This window comes from Crocodylus porosus, unplaced genomic scaffold (genome assembly GCF_001723895.1).
Source record: "Crocodylus porosus isolate Cpor-Errol unplaced genomic scaffold, CroPor_comp1, whole genome shotgun sequence".
Classification (NCBI taxonomy): Eukaryota; Metazoa; Chordata; order Crocodylia; family Crocodylidae; genus Crocodylus; species Crocodylus porosus.
This window is the reverse complement of record NW_017728916.1, coordinates 10,704,855-10,727,254: the sequence shown is the minus strand read 5'-3', so window position 1 is coordinate 10,727,254 and position 22,400 is coordinate 10,704,855. Positions and strand designations below refer to the sequence as shown.

The following is a 22,400-nucleotide window of genomic DNA, read 5'->3' as shown; positions in this document are numbered from 1 at the left end:
GGTGCAACAGGGCTTTAATTGAGGTCCTTTCCTTGTTCCTCTAGCTTTCATTTCACTGGCTCCATTAAGTTGTCTAAGTGTCATTATGTCAAGAAATAGGAGACAGTCATGTTTTTGTACTTCTGTAATACATTCCCTGTCTGACTTTAGGCTCTTCATCATGTTGGGGAAAAGGTTGAACTGCTCCTTTCAGCGTGACAGCATCGATCTTGTCACCCAGAGGTCACCCCCATTAAGGTTTCATTAGGGCTGTAGTGTCCGAGGTTTGTTCCAGATGTTAATGATGCAATGGTCTGCCAGAGTAGCTCAAAGACGAGGTCTGTTGACACCCCTCGGCCAAAATCTCTGCCGTAACTTCTCGTAGCTCCATCAGTTTTGGTGCATCTAGAAGCCAGGGCAGGGTACCACCTTGTGTGCTCAGACCCTTAAACCAGTGACAAACTCAAGCTCAAGTTGGTGCTTGTCAAAAGCTTGTTGTCTGACTGCTCTGGGACTGGAAGAAAGAACAGGCAGGTGGTGTGGGTCTAGTCCGAGTCTGAATAACCGCCATGCCCGGAGTGTTGCATTTCGACCATCCGTGTTCTCCTGGCCTTAATGTCTTGTGCTCTCCCACCGTTGCAAGCTGCAGCAAGTCTTTTCTAGGCTCAGGCCCACGATGCACCTCCTTTTGCTTGTATTGGAGGGTATGCCAGTAAGGGTATATCTTGTTGCTCATCTGCTGGCTTACTGTTTGAAGGTAGCTGTTTGAAGGTGCCCCTCCTTCCCCCCTGGCTAATAATGTTCTGGGACCACATATATTCTTCTAGCGAATCTCAGAGGGACATGCTTTCGGGTCCCTGCACTGCTGACATCAGTAGCATTGCACACAGGTTGATCATGACCCGACAGTGAATTTGTTTCAGTAGTAGGAGTTTTGCAATAGCAACTTCTGCCAGGTGTTTTCTGGGGAGAAATGATCAACTTGGGGTGTCAGCCCTTTGCTCATCTTCGGTCTCCAGCTTCTAGGCAGTAATTACTCCCAGCCACTGTTCAGCAGCTCCTGTGTTGTCAGCCCAGGCCTTTTCAAAAGCTTGCCTTTTCCTTTAAATAAAACCACACTGAAGCAAGCGTGGTTAGGAGAGCAATTATATGGCAATCCAGACTCTGTACTGCCATGACCCCGGTGTTCTTTTCAAATGAGTTATATTTTCCTATTAGTCTGTGTGTGCATCTCTCTTTAATGGTACTTTCTTTGAATTATTAGTGTGTTTTTCTGATGCTGTACCATACCTACTGAAGGCATGGCCATCAAGGTGGAAGGCCTTGCTGGGGGATTAATGAGTGTTAGAAGGAAAGAGATTACTTACAGAGCAGCCAAAGGCCACTAACTATAGCCCCTTATAATTCCCAAGAAGTAGCTTTTATTGAAGTTGCTGTTGATTTTGTAAGCTATACATGAAAGCAAAAAATAATAATTAAAAAAAAAAAAAAAAAAGGCAAGGAATTGTTTGTTATATACCTGACTTTTATATGTAGGCGACATTCCTTTAAAAATGAATATATGGTAATCAGTCATATTGCTTGGGTCATCTGTCAACAGTGTTAGTACACACTAAGTAGCATATAACTCATATTGCTGGTCTATATGCAACTGTTCCTAGATGCCGTTAATTTGGGGGTTTTCAGGACATTTTGCTTTAGTCCCAGATAATTGGGTTCTGCCTAGTTATAAATATCCCATTATGATGACAGGCTCTCCTTAAAAATTGTATGTTTTTTGCTCGTAAAAGAGATTATTTAATTTCTAGGCAATTACTGAGGATGGTTTCTTTAGTGCTGGTATTAGGGTTGGCAAGCCAGTCCACTTACTGGTCAAATATTGTCAATTGACTTCATGCTTTTTTTAAACCGGTCAAAGATTATAGCAATTTTACAAAACAACAAAAAAACCCTACAAGTTTTGTAGATTTTCTGCCAGAAATATACTTGTTATTGTTTTCTGATGCATTTAATGGAAAATACCTGCTTTTTCTGTGTATTATTTGGACTTATTGGTGATTTTAAAACAATTTTTGACTGATATTTGACTGGTCAATTGACTGAACTTTATTTGACCAGTCAAAAACCCAACCCGAGTCAACATATCATTCTACTATGTCAATTTTTCTATTTCTTAAGCAACATAACGTATGCAGAGGTAACAGCATCTTGCTGCTTAATGTAATGCTACAACTGAGGAAACCATTCCGAATGCATGCCACGTAGAATATAAATGGCAATATTGATTTTTAAAAGAACATCTTTAAAAACTCTTGAATAGGTAGCATGCATTTCCTCAGCTCATCTCCCGTTCTACTCATTTGCAGACAACTGTCAATTTGGATATTGCCTTACCCACCTTGTTAGGAACAGTTTAGAATAATGAATGATGTGAGAGATGTTGCTTTCTGCAGTGGGGAATGGATGTGTTGAAGCATCATTACCCACTGATAAGAAAATGTGATTTGCTGATGTTATACCGAAAAGTGGAGAATATACAGTCTGCAGATTAGGCACTAGCTGCATGCTCCGTATCAGTTTTGCTTAACGGCCATGCAGAATACAGCCCCGTATTGCAGCAGATTACAAAAAGAGCACAGGTCTCCTTATATTAGTTCCCGGAGCACCTCAGAATGACGGTATTCTCCGTTCAAATGAAAACTGCATGAAACCGTAGAAACCACAGATGTTTATGGGAAACATTGATTGTCCAAGTAATCTCTCCCTGCCCCCTTTTCGGCCACTACGAAAATACATTAGCGCGTTTTATTTTTTTTTTATTTTTTTTTTTCCTTCCTGCCAATGTTTCTCCCCCCTTTCTCTTCCCCACCTGAGACTTTATATAGTTTATTTACTTCTCCAGTTTTCTTTTCATTAAGCTCTAACTTCAGTTCATTTTGTTATGTGGTGACCACAGTTATGGATGACGCTCCCCCTGGCACACAGGAGTACATTATGTTACGACAAGATTCCATCCAATCTGCGGAATTAAAGAAAAAAGAGTCCCCTTTTCGTGCTAAGTGTCACGAAATCTTCTGCTGCCCATTGAAGCAAGTGCACCTCAAAGAGAACACAGAGCCGGAAGGTTTGTGCACTACGGATCCATGTTGCGTTTGTCATTACTTTTTTAAATTTTAATTTACTTTTTTATTTCAATTTTTTTTTTAAATGTACGTGTCCCAAGAGTGTGCTGTGTGTTCTTCAGCCTGTGTCCATATAATGCACCCGATGCAGGAAGCGTTATGCGCTTCATGTTCCCCTCTGCTTGCCTGTTAATGTCTGATACGGTCCTGTCGTGGGACACTGTATACCGTAAGTCATATACAGTATTACTCTAGACCAGAAGTCAAATGAAGCTGCTTTTTCTCCAATAAAGTTTGTTTTTTTCAGCTCTCATCATTACACACTGCCCTTTTCTGGCTGCCAAAAGTTGCTTGCTACTCTGAACAGCATCAATCCCTAGTCAGTTTATTCTCCCCCTGACATTTCTGAAGCTGCACTTTGCTGGAAGTAATGGCACTTAGAACAGGAATCGGCTTGTCCCCAACGCCTTTCACCCCATAAGGCTTTTGCATACTGCTGTAGGAATGCTCGTCGCAGCTGTACTGCAGCGAAGCGGGATAAAATGTTGAATGTAATGCACGCCCAGTTGCATTTTGGGAAAAGTCAAATGCATGCATAGTGGAAACCATGAGTAGAATGCTTTCCTTTTCAGGTCCAAGTCAAGGTATGGCCTGCTCTGCTTGCTGTTTACTGAAATGAATTAACAAGCCCTTTGCTTCTTTACCGTATGGTCTAGTCTGCAAGATGAAGCCGTTTTTTTATATTGAATTCTCAGTTTTAACTTTCTCTTGTTATTCTGTATGTGTTTTGCATTTCTGCCTCAAACCCCACATGGTAAGCCTTCTACTTTTTGCATAACTTCAGTATGTAACTATCTGCCAACCTGGATTATGTTACTGTTAGTAGACTTCATATTTTTATGATGGGTCACTTGGAACCAGATGTTACCGTCACCCGTATTTGCTGGTGATATAAGAGCAAGACGATATGAAACCTTCATCTAAAATATATCTTGTATTATTTTGCCTTTAATCATGGACATGTCTGGTGCAATTGTTGAATTGCTGGTATTCAAACTCAAATATTTTGCAGGACTGCTTGCTGCTGTTGTATTGAATCTCTTGTGGATAAGGTTTACACCAATGTTAGACTTCTCTCTTTGATTGAGTAGTGTTTTTAACCTGTAAAAGGCAATACCTAATATCTTTGGGTTGGCCAGTCAGAAATGTGCTGCATAAAACAAAAGTTGATGGAAGGGTTTTGATCAGATTTAGGAACATGGAGCTCACCTGGATACCTTCAGTGGGAGTTTGGACTCTGTAATTGAGAACAGCGTGGAAGTTGAAGGGAGGCCTCATGGTGCTCTTTTATTCTCAATTAAGCCATGAAATCTATTTATTACATTTTTGCCATAGTTCATGTTCCAAGAGAGCAAACGAAGGGCTCACCTGAGAGGTGACAAGTTCTCCCTCGGGAGGCTGATGACCTGCCTTTCACAAATATCCTTAACAAACCTTGATTTTGGAAATTCAGGCTCTGCCCACTGTATGAGTCCACTGCAATCCATGGAGGAGAGAGGTGCTCGGTATCTGGCAGGCTTAGGCCCTGGACCTTTGACCCACGCTACCCATGTCTTGCTTTGTCTTCAAGCAAAGCTCCCTTGGAAGTCAATGGGAGCGTTGCTTATTTTCTGAAACTGGAAGGCTTTGACCATTGAAACGTAAGTCAATGAGAACACAGGTCTCATGATGCTGACTAGTTCGTGGTTGTGTTCTTTTTTCAGTAAGTTTTGCCCTTTGACTGATCATTCTTAAAGAAAAAATGTATGTAAAGGTGGTGGTTTTGCTGTGGTGATTTTCTTTTGAATGAGCTGAGCCTCCGTGAAGCTGAGACACTTGGCATCTGCCTGGAGAAGCTTGTGAAGCTCAAGCCCTGGGTGAACCTGAAGATTGCAAATATTACCTTATTTTAAACTGAAAGCTAATTGCTGCTCTTATAGATTCTGCAGAGATCTTGAGACTATTTCTCAACTATAACAGCTGTGTTACCCCTTTTTTTTTTTCCCCCACAACATGCAGACTGTTAATCATTCTGCCTGAAAATGTTTAGTACTAAGAGAACAGCCCTTCATCTACCATGTTGCTTAATCAAAGGATTGAATGTCTTTTCTTTCAGGAATTTTGCATGTATATATTGTCAGGGGAGTCACAGGAGGCCACAGCAATGTTGGCCAACTCACAGCCTTAAGAGGTTTTGTGGTTCATGGAAGGAACCTTTTCAAAGGCATTTTTGGACATGACTTACACTGTTGCATGACGGTTGCATGTGCTTTGGTTGCCTCTGTCATCAGAGTGAAAATGTACGTTGAAGATTTTCTCTTAGCTTCTTCTATAGCCCAAGCAGCCTGAGGCTGTCATGATGGAGTGTTTTTTTTCTCTTTTGCAATGTAAGAATTGGCTAGCGAGAGTGTCAGACCCTCTGAAGGGCTGATTGTGTCATCGTCAGTGCTTTGATGGCCTACAGCCAAAGAATATCAAGAATAAAATGAGCCAAACTTTGCTTTCAGTGCAGACATGACATAAATCAATTGAACTCAAAGGAGCATCCAAGCAAGCCTTAGTGAATGTTATCCCAGTCTCTTCAGACATAGGGAATGCAGTTAACATGTCAGTTCTGCTCCCAGAATGACTGAACATAAAGGATTAAACATATTGCCTTAATATAATGTATACTTTCTTGAATACGTTGGGTAGTGTAACATTCATCTATTAACGAAAGAGGGTGAGCATGAGGTCAATAGCCTAAGCATATTGTTGCATTAAGAGTAGTCCAAATAAAGACCAAATTAAATAGCTGTTGAAAACCCCCACCAACTTGGATGTCATCACATTGGGTTATTTATGAAACTCAACAGACTCAAAAGATTGGGGAGGATGTAAAAATAGATTCACATTTTTATTTCAGTATTGCCATGGGAGCATCTCGCAAATCATAAATATGTGCTAAATTCTCTCCCACTCTTTTGCATCCCTCACTACTAATATTTTTATTCAGCTGAACAGTCCCTACCTTATAATTCTGACTTCATGGTTGGTACTTGGTGCATCTGCAGGTGGCCACGTTGGGGTCCTTGCTGTCTGGTACCAACCGGTTGTCAGCATGATACAAGAAGCATACAGTCCTGGCTACACTATTGCAATGATATTATGAGTCCAACATAGACTGAATTAACTTCCTGCAGAGTGTTTGGCCAGTAAATCTTGGACCTTGCCAGCAAAAGAATCCCAGTATGGTGTGGTACCAGGTGCTTTCCCATAACCTGAACTCTGCTCTTTAACAACCTCCTTCTTTCATGAAGCCCTTACTCTTTGTCCCTCCTTCTAAGGTACCTTAAAAGGAGGTGCAGGTATTTTTCCAGGAGCCCTTTTTCATCTTGCTGGGAGCAGGATACAAGGACTTGCTCCCAAATCCACAGTGGGCACATTTACACAAGATGCTGCATAGCTGTAGAGATGAGCTACAGGGCCATAGCATTGCCAAGCGTGAACCATAAAGCCAATGCTCCTGCAGTGCACAGTGGCAATGAGCTACTGCAGAGTAGGGTTGGAAACCACCCATGCGGCCCCAGGGCTGTGCAGTGATGGTGGTAAATGCTCAATAACAACTGTGCAGTTGGGTGCATGCGTAGATGCACCCAGTGTTACTAGTATACCACCTCTTTCCCTCTCATCTTCCAGTTGGGATCCACGAACCTTTTGCTTGGATTTGTCTTGAGGTATAAGAGAATTGTCCCAGCCTTTCAGGACAGCTTGAAGAGCACTTAAACCTTCATGGAAAGTTTCATTTCATGTGTTTAGAAAATGGCCTTACCCTTCATGCACAGATAGAGTCTTTTCCCATAGACCCATCTCAAATCCTGAGCATGCAGCCTGGAATTAGGCAGGCAGGTCAGCGTGATAGCAAGTGGCTGATTAGTGGGGCTGTCAGGAGTTCCCCAATAGACATGCTTCTGTTAGGAGATTGTCATTGGAAACTGCTTCAGGAATGCATCAAGTCTGAACCAGTCCACCTCCTCTGGGGTCCAGCTTGCTGGCCCCAAGGGCTGCAACAGCATGACCCAGGGAGTTGTGAGCATCCTGGCTATAGCTGTGGGTCTAGGGTGTGCAGTCTTCTCGTCCTGCATACCTTTGAGCCTTGGAGACCAAGCTTGATCCCAGCTTCTCAGGGCTTCTAGGCTTGCCACTTGGCTGTGGGAAATCTGGAAGCCCACAGAGCTTCTAAGTAGCATCTTACCTGTTTTTTCACTCTTCCTCCTATCTCACAGATGCTGATTATGTTAGCCATCTAATCCTAGTTAACTTTTTTCAGGGCAGACCAAAGCAAAAGAGGTACCAACCCTTTTGACCTTCTCAACGTCATCTATGGTTGGCTTTCCCTTCCCTCTGGGTAGTTGCATAAATGTTTTTTTTCGTTGTCATCTTACTGCTAAAATACTTACAGAAATTTCTCACACCTCTTGCTAGCTGTATCTCATTTTGAGCCTTGGCCTTTCTGGCTTGTCCCTTGTGTTCTCAAACTCACCCCTCCATCCCCGGTAATGTGGCCTCATTTTCACATGGTTTTTCTTTTGTAAAACTCCTTCCTGTGTTTTGGGTCATTGAAGAGCTCATGGTTTAGGGGAATTAAGCTCTAACTTGCTCCATCTTTTGCTCACATTGGCGAAAGAATGCCCTATGCCCTGTCCTTGTGCCACAAACAAACTGCCATCTCTCCTTAGCTCCTTTGTTCATGTAGACCTGCTTCCTCTGGGATCTTGCTTCAACTGTTGAAGTCTGCTGCCTTTATTCCTCCCTTCTCCATCCCTTGTTCCCCTCCTAAGAGCCGTGCACTCGGTCATCTCCTGATCCCTGTCACTCAGGCTCCCATTCTCCTTCGCGTTTGCAAGTAGCTTCTCCTTATCGGTCAGAAAAAAGTCTGGAAGCATTTTCCTCTAGCTTGTTGTTGGTTTTTTTTTTTTTTTTTTTTTCCCTACCTTCCGCGTCAAAATAAGTTGACCCTAATTTAGGTCTAGCTGAGGTGGCCTTGGGACATGGATGGAGCCAGCAGGGTCCCTTCCAGCCCTGCTTTGTGGAGTCCAACCGTCCCAGAGCTCGAGACTTTTTGTTCCGGATCAGTTCCCATTAGGACAGAATCGGTGCGATGGATTCTGGATCTGAAGCCCCCGTCCTCGATTATCCCGGGTGTTGTTGGAGTAGGTACAAAGTGAAATGCTGATGGGTTCTCCGTGCTTTCAGGTCTTTTTTTTTTTTTTTCTTCTTTCCTGAGTGATTCTCGCAGTTCATAATGTCTTGTACCCCTCGGAGGGAATAAATCAAGAGGAGCCAATATTGCCATCTGGACATTGGGCCTGGGGGTGTTCTCTGTTCCTCGCGGCTCTCGTCTGTAGTAGCAAAATGCAGGATGTTCCTGTGACCTTGCTCAGGCCAGGAGCACAAGGCGAGAGGTAAAAAAGCCATCTGAAGTGCATTTTGCAGCTATTTAGTGTTGTAAATACTTTAAACCTCAGCTGCCACTATGCTTCATAAAGCGGGGATACATCAAGAAAGAGCCTGCTTCTGCAAAACCAATCTGAGTCATGTGAGTACATTGAGAGGAGTAGGTATAATAAAAGGGATGGGTTTTTTTCTTGAAAAAAAAAAAAAGGAAGGTCCATTGGTTAGTCACAGTCTTGAGCTTGGCCTCTTGCCCACAGTTCTGTTTTTGTGTGATTTTTTTCTCTCTTTCCCCCTTTTTTTTTTTTTGGGTAATGTTCAGTCTCCCCCAAGGCATACATAACCTTTTTACATAGAGAAGCAGACAAGCATGGCAAAGTCTCGACTGTGGGGAGAAAAAATCTGCGATAGCAGCTGGTAATGGGTTATGGCAGCTCGCATCAACCAACAGGAAATCTGATTAGATAGAAGAAACTAAGTGTGCTAATGTGCAAGAAGCCTCTCTCTGGTTGCCCTTGATAATGGCTCAGTACCTTTGTCCCTAGAAAGGGAGCGAGTGGCACAGGAGATGTTGCCAGTAGCCAAGGAGAAGAGCAAGGTTGGGCATTTCAGTGCAAGCTGCAGTGGGCTGGCTGCAGCTTCCCCCTTTTGTCACCGGAGGCAACTCCTGCATCTTCAGTGTGTCATGCTGAATGTCCCTTTGGATGCTCTTGGCATCTTGTCACTGCAGATAGCGGTGGCTGGCACCTTAATTATACATCTTTCCCTTCCTGAACAAATCCATCCTATTAATCCATCTGTGCAGGTTTAATTATATGAGGACATGTGTGTTAAAGGAGGAGATGGAGAGGGGAGGAGAATTTCCCTTTCTCACGCAGACAGGTGCGCTTGAGGTTGTACAGAGCTTAAGTGGTTTTAACGAGCAGGTATGCTTTGTGCCAAGATAAAAACCACTCCTCAGCAAGCTGCTGTCTTCTCGCTTGTGAGCTATAGAGATGGGCCAGCCCTGCCGAGCGTGGGTGCACCGTTGGCTGCCTTTAAATCACTCCAGGGTTTGATCCCAGGGTTACTTGGCCCGTGCTAGGATGCCAGATGTAAAATCTGGTTCCTGCATGTTCACGCTTCGTTTCTGAATCCTAGGACTGATGAGGGTCTCGTGGGTCACCAAGGCCATAGCAGACTCCCACATCATATCCCTGTTCATCCAGGCTTTCTAAGACCCTCTCTAATACAGTGCCACTGTGTCCTGGTTTTGTGAGAAATAATCAGGTTTCATGATTCATCCTGAAGCGTGGGAAAGGAAATGTGAAGAGTGGGCCAGAATCACCAAAGGTCTGGCAGGCAAATATACTTGTTTCCTTGCTGCGAAGCTGTCTGCTTTTTAACCTGGGGAAGGTAGACCATGTGCTTGTCTTGCCCCTGCATCAGGAGGTCCTCCTATGCAGCATGGCTTTTGCAGCAGGAAGCAAGCAATGGTAGCTGTAACCGGTGCCACATCCTGGTCAGCAGAACTTGGTTGTAGCGCTTCATTTGCACCCCCACCCTAAACCAAAGGGATTTGAAGGTTTGGGTTTACAAACCTGGTCTTGACAGATTTCCCACTGCCAGGGTAGGCAGTCCAGACTCCTTCCTGAACCTTGCCAAATGTTTAAAGTGAAATTAAGGCTGAAATCCCGCCTTGGAGGACACATTGAAACTCCGTTGGGTCTGTGGGTGCGCACCCGATAGCAGAGCATGGCTTCATAGTGACCCAGACCACAGCTCGAGGTGCAGAGCTGAGTCTGGAGTGACTGCACCATAGCCTTTATCCTGATGCTTTGGTGCCGGGATGAAAGCTTTTCACCGACTCCTCCGCGGCTCAGCTCCCCTTCCATAAAACGAGGCTAATCAAACCTCTTTACCCCAGAGCCAAGGGTGGGGGGCAGTGGAGGAGTCAGTGTCCGGCTCCCACTGAGATCAGCCAAGAGTTTGGTGCCTAAACACCGGCGTCTAGCGATTTACCCATGAAGTCAGGGCTGGGCCTGGCCATCTCCCAAGCCTCAGCTAGTGCCAAGCCACAGATCATCCTCTCTCAGAGCAGCAATTGTAAGATGTGATAACAGCTTATCACAACCATATTGCAGCTTTGCACCGTGCGGTGCTATTTTCTGCTGCCTCTTATCGTACGGCCCCGCTCTACCTCCCTACCAAATAAGGGGCTTAATGTTTTTCTCGGTGTTTTTTCTCAGTGGCTCCCAGACCCCTTACTTGTTACGTGGCTGGAGCTGAATAGGGGAATTGGTTCCTGCACGCAGTTCAGAGTCGGTCACAAGCATGACTCACTCCACGATGTAGAAAATATCCCCGCCAGCAAGGAGTGCGAGAGTTAACTGTACTGAAGAGGGATTCAACCGGTGTCCCTGCCTGCTTTATTGCAGATCAGTGGCAAAGTCCCTGGGCTTCTTTCCCGTGCCTGGGTCCGTGCTTCCCTGCTGCATGGCAGCGAGACTCCTTCGGGTGACTTGGGAGTTGCTTTGGGAGCATTGGACACACAATTGTCGGTCCTGCTCCCAGGCACAGCACAATCCAGATTGCTAACTCCCGTGAGCCGACAGATGTGTCAACAGATCATTCCCCACCCAGACAGGTGAATTTATTTCCAGGTATCAAGGTGGGCTGGAGCAGTGCTGATTTTTGTCAGCCGACAGAGCGGCCCTTAATGCTCATGAATAAGGTTTCTCTTTCTCTCATCCTTTTAGCCTCGAAGAAAAACTCCATTTTAAGCCTACTTCTCAGGTTGACACCCATAACATACACGTAGCTAAGACAAGAAATAGGAGAGGCAGAGCCCCCTGCGCCGAATCTTACCGTAGTGGCCCTTGGTGCCATTAGATGCTGTGAACCAGCATCAGCAATGCCTTTCTTTCCAGGTGGCTTTGACTGAGCAGTGGATCTTGGATCAGGTGGATCAAGTGAACCTTCCCCATGCAGTCCTGCTGGAATAAAACAATATTTACTCCCCTCCTCTGTTGAACAAATACTCTTCACTAAAGCCAGACATGGGATACATTTGCTCCAACTGCCTTTTGATCAAGTCTGCCACTTGCCATTGTAAGGCCTGCAGTTTTTGAACACTGTTGCTGAAGTCAGACTCTTCTTTGAGTGGTGCTCTCGACACCTTTGACTTCCAGACATTTCTTTTGATGCCAAAGTGTTTCGTGACCCCTTTAAAATTCAGCTGTACATCTGTTTTATTGGTGCAGCTGGTGCGGACTCACTTTTTGTAGGTGACTGCTGGTTTTAATAAGGCTTTTGATAATGGTATATGAGAAGCTGGGAAAGTTCAGCGATAACCCTCTAACCTGCCTGCCCACCTGGCCATGAGTAACAAATTGGAAATTATCTGGGTTATTGAACTGGATTTCCCCAGAGGAGCAGTACTAAGGTGCTTCTGTAATTGTGATGTATTGGCTAAATTTACCATCCAAAGCATCCAAGCAAGCATAGTGCATAAGAGTGTTAGGAGCAGTCTGTAAAAATCTTCATTACAGGAGAACACATTTTAATTCGCGAGCCAGAGTTGGCATCTCCTGTGAAGAGTTGGTGGCAGCTTCAAATGTGACCCACTGCTGCTACCCATGCAGAGACAGCTCTCTTAATTTCTGCGCCCTTTCCAGCTGCTGCCTTATCTTGGAATAAGTATTAATTGTAAAGAAAATGCTGCACTCAGCATATCTAAAGCAGCACGTTTTGAGCGAATGAACCTCCATGACGGCATTTGCACTGTTCTCATCTTTAAAATGTATGTGCATGTATTGCTTGATGTGCAGAGACTGTCTTTTATATAGAAGGAAGTCCTTTGGTTCCTCACCTGTTCGTTCTACGATCCTTCTGGGAAACGTGGAAGAAGCTCTTTATTAATAACGAGCACTTTTTGCATTGTATTCAGCCACATGCTCCAACCTAATTAGCGCACAATCCTTTTTCAGCGGTGGTGTCTTCTGCATGGATGTGCCATTTCATGAGGTTCTGAGCTGAGTTAATGCTGGAGAAAAGCAATTGTTGAAATTCATCAGTGAGTTCAACATGTTGTAACTTCAGTCCACTTAATAGCTGGGATTTTCCTGAGGCATCTGCTTTCAGAGGCATTGAGATGTCTGCCTGTATGTTTGAATGTACAACAGTGAATTTACAACAAATGCTTCTTTCCCTTTGAAAGTTCCATCACTCCTTTTCTCCAAGTTCTGTAGAAAAGAAGGTGGGACTCATAAAAAGATGGGGTATGCGTTAGTAATCGAGTCTGCCACCGGGCAGCTTAAGGAGTACTTAGGAGTCTACCAAAATAAGTCCTTTAAACGGAGCTTGGACAAGATAAGGTGTAGGGCCTAGAGACATAGAGGGCTGCAATGGGCCACCTAGAGTAGACCGGGACAGCAGAGCCTTGTTCATGCATTACCCCTACATGTGATGGGGTGAGAAGGATTGCAGTTCTGTGCTGAGCCATGTCACTGCAGTATTTTCATACTTGAAGTGAATGGTGGCATGGGGTAAGCAGAGATTGGTGCATTTTTATGTATCTGTTATTCAAAATTGTCTTGTATTTTCATTCTCAAGCTTGTCATCTGCCAAAAAATTTATTTCAGTCTTCTCATAACTCTGTGTGATGTTTTCTTTTTAGTAAACTCTTCTTAAAAACCCAAGCCAGTAACAAGGGTTAATTGTAGAATTGCTGCAAAAGCATATTTTGAGTAAATTCATAGCGATTTCACTGAAGACAAATTACAGAATAACTTGCAGTAGTGTTCCCGTTTTACCCTGTAGTACTTGGATAGATGGCTTGCAACCATTTTCTCTTCTGGAAAGCGCCCCTGTATTTGTAGACATCAAGAAACCCATAGACGGCACTGTTGGTGCCCCTTTGAAGTGTTGCACCACTGAATTAAATGGAAGTTTTGTCACTGGTGAGTAAAGTATCAGACACATCATGAGAGACTGAGCATGAAGGTTGTCTGGCACATCAGTGCAAAATTATTTGCTTCTGTAACTGATGTGTTGGGATTCGGTTCGGTGTTAAAAAATCCTCAACGCAACTTTACCTAAGGCTAAAGCATCTGGCTGTGGAGTTATCCATACTTTGTGCGCTGTTCCTTGACTGCACATTAAGAATGTGATTCAAGTTTTTGGAAGCAGAGAGCAAAATAATTTGTGTAAGGTTTCCATGGAACCAGTTTTTCTTCCCCATGAGTGAAGCTATGCCTACAAACCGCGAGGGGAGAGTAGGGTTTGAGAGGGATGGCCACTGACTACTCAACCCAACATCCATATGCTCCTTTTAGTGTCTCTCCTGGAGGTTTGAAAGGCTGCAGCAAGCAAAGGTCTTTCCTTTGAAACGTCAGCCGTGGGGACAAGTCAAGAGCCTCTGAAGTATGCATCTAAATATAGCGAGAGGCATGAATCTCTAAACTTTTGAGGCATCTGGTTTATAGCCATGTTGGTATGAGATGAAGCGGACTACACAACTCAAAAACTCTTAGTTCAACTGTGATACCTTCTACTAGACCAACTACAAAATAGCAAAAAACCTTTGAGATACTTTCCACTCTCACTTTTCCGTCCTCCTGATATGGCAGAACATCATTTCACTGCCTACCATAAGCCAAAGGACGGAGCATCTTTTGTAATACTGCAGAAGCCCTTTCTCAAGCATCTATAGATACTCACGCACGGCCATAGGCTAGTTCTGTCTGGCAGGTGTTTTCAGATGCATTAAGTAAGACTGGCATGTTCATTTAGCAAGGGGAAACTGGAGCACGCATAAAACCTATTTATACAACACAAGGTCTTGCGTAGCAGATATCTTTCACGCTTGGTATTTTCACATTGCACAATAGGCCCTTCTGTGTGGGCTCTTACTAATGCAGCTGTTTAGACAGCTGTGAGCAGTGAGACAAAGGGGAGCAAATTCAGCTTGCAGAGTGGGTAGCAATCTTTTGGCTGCTCGGCAGGCTTTTACCAACATGACTAACCCAGACTTTAACACGGGGGTCCTGAACCCTTTAGCTGGGAGAAGTTGGGATAGCTCAAATGGCATCTGCTGACTTGTCTTGGCACTGGATTTATGACCCTGATTTATGAGTCCTGATTTCTTGTTTCAGGCAGACCCACACCCTCAGACCGACCATGACATCTTCCATTCAAGAATAGGAAAATGTTATTAATACACAGTGATAGCAGATGAGAGTAATGCAGGCAAAGCAAGCGACCCCCCCCCCCACCTCCCAGTCCCTTTTATCTACCAGGTCCAGGGTTGTCACTGGGTCTTGCTGTGACCCAGTGCCTATGCTGCAGGTTCCCTTATCATCATTATTGAACACTGTTTGCATTTTTAAAAATTTCCCAGGATGTATGTGCCTGCTTGTCTGTTCACTTCAGGCACAGAGGGTGCCTTGAAGGCTGACAGCATGCAACTTTGTCACAAATGGACTTTTCGAAACCCCTTTTCGAAACCTGGCTGTTCTCCTGGACCACTGTTCGAATGCCATATCTACTTTACCTACCAGCTGATTCCTAAAAGCAAATCTCTGTATCGTTTTTCTAGCCATCAACTTGTACAGTCAACACCATGCAGCTGTCTCATTGTGTCTCGGTTGCACAGTGTAAGTGCAGTACAGGAGCCTGAACAGAACAAAACCAGAACAGGGAAAAGGCCAATCCTTCCAGGACCTCATTTCCTAACAGGAAGGTAATTTTCTCATCTCAGTATGTGAAACATGAGCTTTATTTTTCTCTGCAGGTCGGGCTTCCTTTCTGGCTATCGTCCCTTCCATCAGGACTCATGCAGATAGCTGCCTGCAAATAAGGCAATGGGCCTGTTTTCCCAGCAACTCATTTCCATCCTTCAGTTTTCTCCTTTAGCCCTCTCAGCCCCCAGTTCCCAGCTGGGTCAGCTAATCGTAGGCTCTGGACAAGCCAGCCTCTTACATTCTCTCTGCCAATACCTTCCTGAAAACCACGTAGGGCGAGAAGCCAGCAAGGCCAAATTAATGCAGCAGGGTCATCACCTCCAAAACAGAAACTCCGATCAGGCTGATCTCGGCATGTACTCAGTACGCTCTGCAGGGCACCCAGGGGAGATGCAGAGTTGAGCTGATCCTGGTTGGACATGAGCCAGTGGTGTGAGGGAATCTGGGCATTTTAGTGATTTTATTTATTGATTGATTGATATTTTTTTTTTAATTATTATTATTTTTTTTTTATTTTGTTCTGTATTGTTACGGAAAGTTTTACCGTTTTTTTTTGTTGTTGTTGGGGTTTTTTTTGCTCTCAGAGGTTCTTGCACAGGCAGCACTGCCAAGGTAGAGGTGGCTGAAGTAACGTGACCAAGACAAGAGTCTGCCTCTTTGCTGAATTGAGCTCTTACACGTTCGGCTTTTTGAAAACCGGCGTGAATAGCGTAAACTAAATTCATTTCTGCCGTCAACGTTTGTTCCCAGGCTGGCTTGCATGTCACCAAAAATATGACCTTTCTGTTCTATTATAGCTGAAGCCAAATATCAGGACATGAAATTACAACCCTGTTAAAGATGTGGAGCTATTTTTAGTCTTGTACTGTGACTGACTAACAACTGAAATAAGCCCAAATGATTTGAGTGGAAAGTTGACAATTGTATTTTGTCTGTTAATGGTCTTCATTTTATGAGTAGAGTTGATCTCTTACTCCAGAGACGTAATGGATTTGGATATTAATACACTTGGTTTCTTTCAATTATTATTGCCATGAGTATGCTTGTGTTACATTCTTGCTTTGTTCATATAAAAGTATGAACATTATTGATACTGATGTGTATAGGGCTGAGGTTTTAGTTTAAGGTGACAGGCAGTGAGATGTCTTACAGCTAAATATGCAGGGAAAGATTTTAGTTACAGAGTGCAATTCAACAAATTATCAAGACACCTGAGCATGTTGACACACATTGGTGTAAAGATGGTTGGCGTGCTTTGTTCCCGTGACCATAGGGCTAGAAATGAAAGGAAATTATTCAGGGAAATATTATTTTAAAATAAAGCTTTCAGGAGTGTGCATAACTCAGCTTGAATTCACAATATGCACTCAGTGTGGATTAAAAGAAAAAAGAAAATGTACAGTTCTACCAAGGAAATTATTTGACAGCTTTTGCTCTGTTCTGAGCCAAAGCCAGCTTTCTTCCAGAGGTGAGGAACTCAGACAAAAGTTATTTCTTTAATATTTAGCTGCTATTTTCAGGCGAATGCCCTTTCCAGAAAAGCAAAAAAGCCTCCTTTCTGTAGAGAGACCTCTTCAGGATACAGAAAACCAGCAGAGAACTGTAAGTAGGGATGTAGGCTAAACTTTTCTAAGCCTGAATATCATAGGATGTCTTATGGGGTTTTTTTGATCCTTCCTGATCCTAGGGAAAAAAATCAATGTTGACTTTTGTTAGATCTCTCAGAACAACCTGGGAAAGGGCCTGGTGAAACCTGCTTAAAATGATTTCCCTATGTTTCTTTGAGTCAAACAACTCAAAGCCTTCTTACCCATCAAGAGGCATAATTATGCAACCATGAGTCCCTTATGTTAACATGGACTGTGGACTATTTCAGATTGATGACCTGGTAAACCAAAAAAATAGCCCAGTCCAAGAACTTCTCTGCTAAATTATCTTTGGCTGTTTGTTCCTCAGCACATTAAAGTATGTGACCTCCTAAAGACTGATAGTGGGCCCACTGTGCGAGTAAACCAATAACCCATTTCTTCTAAATTTAGAGCATTAGGTAGGGCATTAATATTTATAGCTCTGCGCTTTACAGAGTGCAATGGCTATGTATGCCCGTCTTGCGCTGCCTGATGCCTTTAGGAGCCAGGGGAGCAGCAATGCAACTAGGAAGCATTTTGGCAAAGTCCTTAAGCACATACTTAAAGATAAGCATAAGCCTAAGTGCTTTGGTGAAATGTGGTCTTAATCTCCACTTCTGCAATTTGGCAGAGGGATGACTAGAAAAAGCCAGACAGGTGTAAGGAGGTTGGGGAGAGGGCATTAGCAGTGGAGCTGCAAGGTTGAGGGCATGAAGCACCAGTGAAGGGTGCTGAAATGCCATGATTGCAGAGAAGGACCTTGGTGCTTCAGTAGCTCCTTTCATGCGAGTGTCAAGCCTGAAAAATAAAACTGGGCCTGACTGAAAGTGGTCATTCGGCAGACTCTGACCTTGGGAAGAGTTGGTTGAAAATACATGATGTTTCTGAACTATGATTTGACTCCCAGCACTGTCTTTATATTCACAGTTCCCAAACATTTGTGTAGAACGGTATCTTTCCATACGCAAGCGTGGAGATCGGCCACTTGGACAAATGAACAGGCAAACCACAGAATGGTTGATGAGAGAGAGCAGTTACTGCTGCCTTTCAGCATGTGCTAATCCTTCTTTTCTTTTCTTTTGAAAAAGCCTAATTATGGGAGCAGATGTAATACCATGCAAGATGAAATGATAGAATTTATTTTCAGCAAATGACTTTGGATTCTCAGTTTGTTTCCTTATTTCAAGCAACTTATTGTGGACCCCACTTCCTTTCCCAGGGATGTTTCTATCACTGAAGTGCTATTTATGTCTTCATGCATTTATGCTTTGAGACCTCATTGTCAGCCCATGTGTTGCTACACCACTGAAATCAAGGACCAACATCTTGAAGGAACTTAGTTGAAGTCAACAGTCGATCATGCTTTGCACCAGCTGACCAGGCCATTTGCATCAAGGAATCTCACAGAGCAAATATTCAAAGGTGCTTGAACTTGTTCCCTTCATATGACCCCCACTGTTATATTCACCTGATGACAGAATCAGCACATATAGTTTCAGCTGGTGTGAATTCATGTCATCCATGCACTTCGGTGAAGCAATGTCACTTTATAACCAGTGAGCATCTTGCCTGGTACTTCTAAGGCCAGATTATTTCATTTGCCTCTGCATAATTATAAGCAGTGTTATAGCCAGCACTTTGACAGTTTGTTCATCAATATAATCTCTCCCTGGTAGAATCTGTATGGCCTAAACAGAATTTGAAAAGTGCCTTTTAAAAACAAAAGTCTTAAAAGGACATCTTAAAAAAAAAAAAAAAATCTTTGGTGTCCCTGCCAGGTTTTTTAAAATTGTTTTTTAAGACTTCTATTATCAGCATTTAAAGCCGACTTGTTTTCAGCAGAGCTTTGTCACAGTGAATGCTTGCCTACATTTTTCATTGCGAGTCCTTGGCTGGATTCCTGTTTGTGGATATACTTGGCAGCTGTTCAGCCGGGGATGTGGCAGCAGTGGTAGTTGGCTTCAGGTCAGCTCTACCTTGTGAGCTCTGTAACGCATCCACTTGGAGTTTGTTGCATACCTTTGAAAGGCACTTCCGACTTGACTTTGTTCTATATTTAGCTCTGCTCTGTTGCAGGAGCTATTTCCTATCCATATGCCAAACTCTCCATCTTCGTTCCCCGTTGTAGTTCCAACAATCTTTCTTTGTAGCCTTTGTTTCACGCGTCATTCTATTTTCTTCTTTGAGCATGTTTTCCAAATTGGGAACCGTTATTGTTTTAGCCGCATTTGACCTCATCTTTGTTCAGGCGCTGCACAGGACATTGTTCTTTTTTGAGGAGGGAGCTGGTTGTAACCTTCTTTCAAATTTCCAATCTCCCAAAGCTGGTGCCTCTGAAGGCCACTTGCCGTTTCATCATTATAGATGTAAGAAGATATAGGGGATTTTTTTATCTGTATATCAAGGTTAAAAAAAAAAAAAAAAGGATATCTCTGAATTCATCCCCGAACTGTCCCTGAAGAGTTCAATTAGTGTAGGTTGCTTAAAAAGGAAATTGTGCTGAAAAGATTCAGCTATGCCTTCTTGATAAGGGACTGGGGAAGAGGTTCAATACATCTATTAATTTCTTCATGCATTTTATACTCTGAGGAGAGACCCAGATGGTCTAGTGCTATTTGATGTTCTCTGATAGCACAGTGATGCTATTGAGTACAGGCCAGTAATAGTTTTCCTGTTTAAGCCCATTCATCATTGTAACAACAGATCACATAGACTGTATTGCCCAGTGGAAGTCAGTAGATCTTGAAGCTGCAAAGTCGATGGAGTGGCAGGACTTTATATGAACTTAGATTTTAGTGCTGCCTTCTAGTCCACTGGCATACTAGATGTCCCCAGATGTTTCTATCTGTGGTCCTGCGAAAGGATTGTGCTCCCATTACACTGATTTTAAAGATGATGAAGAATGAGTAAAGAACAAGTGAAGATTGCTTTCCTGACCTGCGTGCCCATATTAAAAGGAGAAGAGAGACAGTGGATGGGATACAGAGCTCAGCTGGGACTTCACCAGATCCATCACACAAACCAGAGGCAGCGTGAGGATGTATGCTTTTACAGAAGGGTGATTGAAAAAGTAGGGTGATGACTGGGTGGAAGAAACACTAAACAAATGAGTTATAATTTCATGGGTCAATTTTCATTAGTCATTTTGCCTTGCTAGAAATCATTATGCCTATTCAAGCGCTAAATCCAGTTAGGACAACATTCACTATGATTCCCTCATCCCCGATTTCTATTTTATTTTATTTTATTGGTAATGCAGTGTGTTGGGTATTTATGCTTCCCAGTTTGGGGTATTAAAGCTATACAAATAATAAACAGGGCAGGCTTTGAGCTTCTGAAATTAGCCTAGATTTATAATCAACAGCATCAGGCTTGGTTCTTGTTTTGTGGACATGGAGTGGTTTATAGGTATGCAAAGATACAGCTCCCAAGCCCTTCCCCTATGAACGGTGCTCACTTAATTACAGTCTTCCCTGGCTCCTCCCTCCCCCCACTGCCCCTCAGCTTAATCTTCTTTGACCTCTGAGTAAAGAGATCTCTGGTTTTGAGGGGAAATACTTGATTAAGGGTCTCTGTCTTCACCTGGCTGTGTTGCTTTAAAGGGGGAAGGGCAAGCTATTCACATCCTCCTCCACGATGAGGCGAAACTCTGTCACTCCAGCTGCTGCAGTCTTGCATACCACCTGAAAGAGCTCCTCTCCTAGCTTCAGGGGTTCCCTAGCTCTAGATAATGAGTTATCTCTTCTGAGTTATCTTTTTTGAACAGGTTGCACCCCAAATGATGATGACTTCCTAATGATGATGACTTCCTATTCCTGTTGCAAATCCCCTCCCCTCTCTCAAGAGACTATTCTGTGGTCTAAGATATCAGCATAGCTTCTGGTTTGCTCCACCCTCCTCAGAGAGGGTATTGGCATTGGAGGCGGGGTACATGGTGGGTCACTGGAGATAGGGGCACTAAGAAGAGGTTTTGGGATTTGTATAAGTGTGGGGGGAGGAGGACATGGTGGGTCATTAGAGATAGGGGCACTAGGGAAAGGTTTTGGGATTTATGTAAGTGTCTTTATGAGCCAGTAGAGTAGATGGGCTGCCAGACCTTGCAAGCGAATCTTAAATGCTACATGCACAAGCCTTGTTGCAATTAAGCAAAAAAGCAATAGCTATCTGCTTAATGAATATTCAGCTTGGAGATATATCAATTAATTCTGGCAGCAACTACTACTAAAGGCCTTCAGCATCCAGGAATCCACTGGATCTTGTTCACAAAATGTCACATGAATGAGATACTTAAGGATGTACAGATTCAGTCAGAGGATGGCAAAAGGTTACCATGAAAGAATCATCTTTTACTATAAATTACCACATGGGCACAGATAATCTAAACAGCACCTATACTAAGACGAGCTCTACATTAGCTGTGACCACACAGGAAAGATCTGGGAGTCATTGTGGACAGTTTGCTAAAAACATCAGCTCAGTGCTTAGGAGCCACCAAAAAGGCAAAAAAAATGTTAGGCATTTTTAAGAAGGGCATTGTAAACAAAACTGAAAGTATCATGATGCCCCTTGTGGTAGGACACCTTTGGGTGCCTGCCACTATAAAGGTGGCAGCAGGCAGCTGCCAGGTGCCAGATTAAGGTTGCCATTTTCAAACAAAGGCCATCCAGGGAGAGGGAGCAGTTTGAGACCAGCCAGCAAGGAAGAAACATCCTGGAGGTAGGGGTGAGGCTATGGGGAAGGAGGAGGCCTCAGTGTCCTGGGCATGATGGAAAAACTCACCCTGCTGGGGAAGGAAGGCCTGGTGGGGCTGCCCATGGCAGGGGAGCTCCCCAGAAATGCCAGGCCGGGCACCTTCCCCAGTGAAAGGCGAGTATGGGCCACCTCCTAGCCCCTGGTGGGCTTGAGATTGTGCAGTGGGAGCCCAGGCCTGTGGGAGTCCTGAGACAGGGCCCAGGTCAAGGGAGGGATCTGGAGCAATGCCCAGGCCGACTGGGAGTCCTGTGGCTGCAGTGGGGAGCTGAATGTGGCTCCAGAAAGAAGTGTGGTCCCAGTTGGTGAGGGGGCCAAGTGAGAGATTAGTGGCCCTGGAGATGGGGCTGTGAGTGAGAAGTGAGAGAGCCCAGCGGGAGAGCGTGGAACCACGAGCCCCGGTGGGGAGTGAGAGGTCCACGTAGGTTCATAGTTTCATAGTTGGTCGGGTCGGAAGGGACCAGAGCAGATCATCAAGTCCAACCCCTGCCATGGCAGGAAAGAGTACTGGGGTCAAATGACCCCAGCAAGGTGATTGTGAAGACTTGTCTTAAAGCCCCCCAGGGTAGGAGCCAGCACCACTTCTCTTGGAAGCTGGTCCCAGATCCTAGCCACCCTGACTGTGAAGTCGCGCCTCCTGATGTCTAGTCTGAATCTCCCCTCTGCCAGCTTGTGACCATTATTCCTGGTCACTCCTGGTGGTGCTCGGGGGAACAGGGACTCCCCCA

General features: G+C 44.0%; 1 protein-coding gene across 2 annotated transcripts in view; it reads left to right on the top strand.

Annotated features, from left to right (window-relative positions):
• The window catches only part of FGF13 (fibroblast growth factor 13), a 425,820-nt gene that overhangs the window by 262,696 nt on the left and 140,724 nt on the right, over positions 1-22,400 (top strand). For both annotated transcript variants that reach the window (XM_019536440.1, XM_019536439.1), the window contains exon 2: positions 2,936-3,103. In XM_019536440.1, coding sequence (XP_019391985.1) covers positions 2,938-3,103 — 166 coding nt within the window. In that variant the 5' untranslated portion in view covers positions 2,936-2,937. The remainder of the gene's footprint in view (positions 1-2,935; positions 3,104-22,400) is intronic.